The sequence below is a fragment of the Triturus cristatus genome, chromosome 8 (genome assembly GCF_964204655.1).
Source record: "Triturus cristatus chromosome 8, aTriCri1.1, whole genome shotgun sequence".
Classification (NCBI taxonomy): domain Eukaryota; kingdom Metazoa; phylum Chordata; class Amphibia; order Caudata; family Salamandridae; genus Triturus; species Triturus cristatus.
The window spans coordinates 159,908,532-159,914,531 of record NC_140591.1 but is presented as its reverse complement, the minus strand read 5'-3'; the positions used below and the strand labels follow the sequence as shown (position 1 = coordinate 159,914,531).

Below are 6,000 nucleotides of genomic sequence, written 5' to 3'. Positions count from 1 at the left end.
TAAAACCAACTTCACTAAAATATGTATTTTATCATTCTGAGTTCAGGCATACTAAACTCAAATTTCTACCATGTTCCCTGGGTAAGTTAGGATTATAAGGTGTTACAATCAAACTGCCCATTATGGCCTGTGGGGAACAGGTAGCCTTGTAATAGTGAAAAACGAAAATGGCTGTAATTTACTATTAGGACATGCCACACACATCCGGGCATGTCCTACCTTTTACTTACAATGCACCCTGCCCTTGGGCCTACCTTAGGAGTGTCTGATATGAAGAAAAGGGAAGGTTCAGGGACTGGCAAGTGGGTGCAGTTGACCAGTCAACATGGCAGTACCAGACTGCCCACAGTCTCTGCAAAGGCAGGCCATAGACACTTTAAAGGATGCTTCTGTGGGTAGCACAACTAGTGCTGCAAGCCCACCAGCAGCATTTGGTTTACAAGCCCTGGGCACACTCAGTGCACTGTACTAGGGTCTGACAAATAAACCAAATGAGCCAATCATGGAGTCACTAACCATACACCAATTTATCATAGGGAGCACTTGCACAGTGGCACTGAATAGCAGGAGCTTATAAGAGCCACATCAGTCGGAGCCTTTATGAGCCACATCGTAATCGGCCCCTTAGTCTTGGTTTCACCTCAAACTCTTTGACTCCACTCTAAATTTCCTGTGTCTTTATGTCACATTTAAGGATACTTTTTCATCCCAGCTTTCTCCCTTTATTATGGTTTTAACTGCTTTCTTTTTTCTCCCTTTTCAGTCTTTTTTTCCCCTCGGATGAAAAATAATTCACAGTCCCCAAAAACGCGTGCCGGTACCTTTTGAAACCATCTACACAAACTAAGCACTGTTTAGGTAAGCTCAATGCTCTATGGTTTGCTTTTTTACGATTTACTACAATATGTCACTCCAAGTGGTCGGGTCGGACTAAGACAGAAAATAGTCCCGGGCACCGAAACGGCTCCATTAGTGAATCAGATAGCTAAAAAACAGCCAAAATTTTCAGATTAGGGCAGTAGTGTTATTTTTATTATTTTTTTTAAGTGTTAAAGGATAAAGTTTATTCAAAAGAGAAGTAGTAACAATCATATAATATAGCAACACAGTACACATAGCATAGAAAACAGCATAATCATTAGTATGATATATTAAATATCAAAAAAGGCTAAAAGCAGAAAGGAAAAGAAGGTATAGAGTAGGAAATAAAGAAAAATGAAAAAGCATATGTAAACAGGGAGAAAATAGATAGACAGCAATTTAGTGAATCCTGAAACAAACCCTTAATGCACAGAGGTAATAAAAGCCTAAAGTTGAGCCACAAAATGCTAACCAGCAACAATATCAATAAAACTATGCAAATAATGTTTGACACAGTCAAGGAGAGTTAGGAACCTTTTCAACTAATGGTTGGTGGAAATTGACAGCTAAAGCGGAGGAATCCAGAAAAACTGTTACTAGTAAACAAATGAGGTCTAGTTTGATAGCAGGAGCAAGTGAGTTAACATATGCTCTATCAAGTCTATGGTTATAACAGATGCCACACCACCAGCAATGAAATGGAATTCTCAACCAAGTTTTCCAATTTTTAGTTATTTGTTGACAGGCAACTGCAAGTAATAAATCTAAAAAATCAACATTTAACAAACCACAATTCCAATCATTCAAAAGACTTCCTAAAACAAATGTATAAAAGTAAATGCTATATGATAAATATTGCATTTATCTGCTTCCATACTTGCAGCCAAAACTGATATGTGCATGGACATTGAAATAAAAAGATTTTCAGGTCAAAGTAAATTAGTTGGATTAAATTTGTGTAAAGTAGTTGGTTAACCAGAAGTCAATTGTAAATGAAAAATAAAGTTTGGGCTACATTAGCTGCCTGGGAAGATTTAGCAACTTACGCCAGATTTTATTCCATAAAGGAACTGATAAAGTAGTATTTAAGTGTTGTTCACTTGTGTAATTTTACCACTGTCTTTCCATGAGTGTCGGAAGCATTAACGGTACTATAAATACAGGATGTCGTAGGGACAGACATAAGTAAATTTGCTACTTGGGGTAGTATAATTGGGAGAGTTGTTAGATTGTAGTAGGATTTGGAAATAACAGAAATAAATTAATCAAATGATTTACTATAAGAGAATGGGAGATCAAAAGGTGATTGAGCAAGGGAGAAGGAAAGAAAGAAGTCATTGTGGATAAGTTGATGCACATTGATCAAGTTGATGGACGTGCATGGCCAAAGCAGTAGGTGACCAACACAGACAGCAGGAGCTGTGAAAGGAGGGCGAAGTCTGTGCATACTGGTTTTTCATCCCCCACCATACTTCTGCAGCTCTGGCTATGACCACAACCAGTGAGTGACAACTATGGGAGGAAGGATGGTGCAGGGCTTGCAGGCTTACCTCATCAGCAGTCTCTGCCTCCCTCCCCCCCCCCCATCCCCCAAAAACATATACACAAGGGAGAGGGAGTGTGGGGGGGCTGTACATGCCTGCCCTGTAAAGTTGACAGCGGTGAGTGTTTATAGTTTGCTGCCGCTATATGGTCTACAATGCACAGGTCAATATTACACTTTTCTGATGCAATTTAAACCAATCAAGGAAACACCATCCTTGGACTAACACAAGGTTTCTGGGAAGAAGATCCCTGCCTCAAGTGCCACAGTAAAAATCAAATTTATAAATCACTACTTAACAGCCGAATGAGACAAAGAAAATGGTTTTTAATAGTTGGGTTTGCGTGCTTAGTTGATACCCAATGAACTGCGAATTACAACGGAGGAGCTGTTAATCGCTTCCAATTCTGGTCTTCAAAATGTTAAAGAAATGACACTCTTATCCAGGTATGAACTTTTTATTAAAGGATTCATGCAATACATTACATATCAAGAGAACATGATATATTTTATGGCTAAAAATCATCACAAGTGAACTTGAACTGGTGCATTAAAACATACACAGTAAAAGCAATAATTCACAGCATTATCTGTAATAAAATACATAAATAGATATGTACATATAAATACAGAAGTATACATGCAACTTGCACAAGTACACAGATGTACGGTATACATGCAACTAGCAGAGATAAGATATACACAGTATATTTGTATTAATCTTGTATCACAATTCAGCTTATTGTATGTCATTGCACACCTTGACGTGAATGCAGTCAAAATATAATATTATATATTTTTGATACTGGATATAGAAGGAACCTTGCTGCTCATCGCCCAGCATTACTTATTCCATGTGGTCTTCAATGGGGACCAAGAGTAGGAGTTTCGCCACCCTGGGGGTATATATATTTATAAATAGCAAAAGATATACTGCATTACTCACCACAGTCCTTGGCGAAAAACAGTAGGATGCTGCCAGAATACCACCTTCGAATAGATCCCATTCTACTTTCAATAAAATAAACTGGTTTTTAAGGACAGCTCAGATTTCTTTGAAAAAGGCCCATGTAATTTTGTATAGTAAAATTTTCAATACAAAAGTACATCATCAATGCCCATCAATGCCCTCAAAGTATCGAATTATACCTGACAAATTTAAATAGAGAATTATATTTAACGCATAAATGGTATTTACGTTTTTTTTAAAGTCTCTGTGGCAATATTTCTTCGTGGTACAGCACCGATTACATTGAGAAACTGCCATTTCGAATTAATTGAACATACACATCTCTATCACAAGTTTTGGAAGAATACTATTTGGTGGCTTTTTATTCATATCTACTTTTGAGAAAGAAAAATATGTAGCTATATTTTTTGACTTGGTTCAAGTTTGTCAGCTAGCCACAAAGTGCATCAAAGGCATGAATACAAAGGACAACTTCATTATCCCCTTATGAAAGCAAAAAGCCCAACGCATCCACTGCGAAAAGGAGGTCTCAACAGCATAGGTATGGCCAACGGCAAATCTGGATTAAAAAGGTACTGTGATCGAATGTGTGTATGTGGTTCGGTCGACAGTGTTTAAACTAAAAACAAAGCAAGGACGGATTGAGAGGACATCGTGCATCAGCTCAGGTATTATCAGTGGTTTTATAGTTGGTGTTTAAAGCTGAATAAATCCTAAAATGTCCAAAAACAGATCATGTCACTGGTGGTGTGCAGGAGAACTAGGGGAGAATCTTCAAGTTCAAGCTACCAGTACACAACTTGCCACTCAAAACCTCCAACAAAGATAAAGGCTTGATCTCCTAGCCCACAACAGATTATTTTCTTAGTAATCATTCCTGGATAAGACTCCTGGTTTGCGATATTGCCCCTGTACAGCTAGAGTAGGAGTTCTGCAGAAGAAAGGCTGTTGTGTGTCCAGGGCAAGGGTGGTAAAGCCAATAACACTGTCCACTTTGTCCAATCGAGATATAAAAAGGAACCCTGGGATAAGTTAGTACATTTTCACTTTCCTACTGTGGTGTCAACCATTGTTACATTACAAAGTAATCTGAGTTTATAAATGTAGACATTGTTTAAGAACTACAGAAGGGGACTGAACGCGCAATGTCCATTGGAAATGTTGCAAAGACTGACATTATCTTGCACGATTCTCTCGGATACCCTGGCATATGTTGCATTACACCCACAAAGTAGATTTACCATAGAACTTTATCTGACCTGCTCAGGTAACATCTTTGATGAAAGGGAAAATAATAACGTTTTTTTTAAAATTCCAGTGTCTCTCATGTGAAGATGTTTACCAAGGAGCAAAAAACATCTCCTTATACAGACAAGTCGATTCAACCACAATCCTTCGATAAAAAGTCCATGTAATGCCTTTCGTGGGAACATCAGAAGCATTGAGTAACTGGAAATCGAGATGAATAGGCTGTATCATAATGCTGAGATGTCCCTGCTCCATTTTCTAGTAACAAACAAGGCTTAAAGTACACTGCTCTTGAGTGAGGTCAATGAACCCGTACTACTGCAAAGCGGCAGCTGATATTGGGATTCAGCCTCGGACTCAGAAAGATGAAAACTTTCCGAGCTCCCAAGATCATCTTCAGAGAAGACCCTCTCTGAGGGCAAGCACATATTAGTCATCTCCTCAAGCAGTAGCTTAACAGTGGCTTTGTGTCCATTTAGAGTGGCCAGTAGTAAAGAAGTGTGCCCTTCTGCTGTAATCGCTTCAATATCAGCACCATGGTGAAGAAGAAGCCTGGCCGTGCTGGTGTGACCCGTTTCAGCAGCCACATGAAGAGGAGTCTTGAAATGAGAGCTCCGCATGTTCACATCGGAGTGGAGTTGAACCAATATGCGGGCAACTCGGTAGTGTCCTCTTTGTGCTGCTAAATGAAGAGGGGATTTCCCATTCACTGTCTGCACATCCAGGCTTAATTTGCTAACAATGTGCTGTTTTGCGAGGAGTTTTACGATGGGTAGGTGACCCTGCCAGGCAGCGTAATGCAGAGGTACCCAACCATCTTTTGCTTTTACGGAAATGTCAACGCCCCTTCTTAAGAGAACACGCACTACATTCTCCTGCCCATGCTGGCATGCAACATGCATGGGTGTCCGTCCATCAAAGTCCAGTTCATCCACAGACGCATTTTTCTCCAGTAGCAATCTGGTACTGGATTCGTCTCCATTTTGAGCTGCAAAGTGGAGAGCGGTCCACTGATCTTCATCCTTGGCATTCACATTAATCTTCCTTCCCAAAAGGATCTCTACTATGCTTTTGAACTTCTTCTCCACGGCCACGTGGAGAGGCGTTGATCCTCTCCGGTTTGTCAGGTTAGGGTTTGCATTGTACAAGAGAAGCCACTTGACACATTCTTCTTGGCCAGTCTCCACTGCCAAGTGCAAAAGGCCTGAGCTACCGTCAAGGACCAGATCAACATCCTGTGGCTGAAGAATTTTCATCAGTTTGCCAGTATCTCCGGCCAGAATGGCCTCCGAGAGTTTTTTCTTCTGCAGCTCAGTTGCACCAGTATCTGAAAGAGATTAAAAAGGCATTAAGATCAGCATTGTTCGATGGAGATGAA

The 6,000-nt window shown here is 39.9% G+C and overlaps 1 protein-coding gene across 1 annotated transcript in view; it reads right to left on the bottom strand.

Annotated features, from left to right (window-relative positions):
- Positions 1 to 2,846: 2,846 nt before the first annotated feature.
- Positions 2,847 to 6,000, bottom strand: part of RIPK4 (receptor interacting serine/threonine kinase 4) — a 70,035-nt gene continuing 66,881 nt past the window's right edge. Inside the window, exon 8 of the mRNA XM_085621225.1 lies at positions 2,847 to 5,949. Coding sequence (XP_085477351.1) covers positions 4,898 to 5,949 — 1,052 coding nt within the window. The 3' untranslated portion in view covers positions 2,847 to 4,897. The remainder of the gene's footprint in view (positions 5,950 to 6,000) is intronic.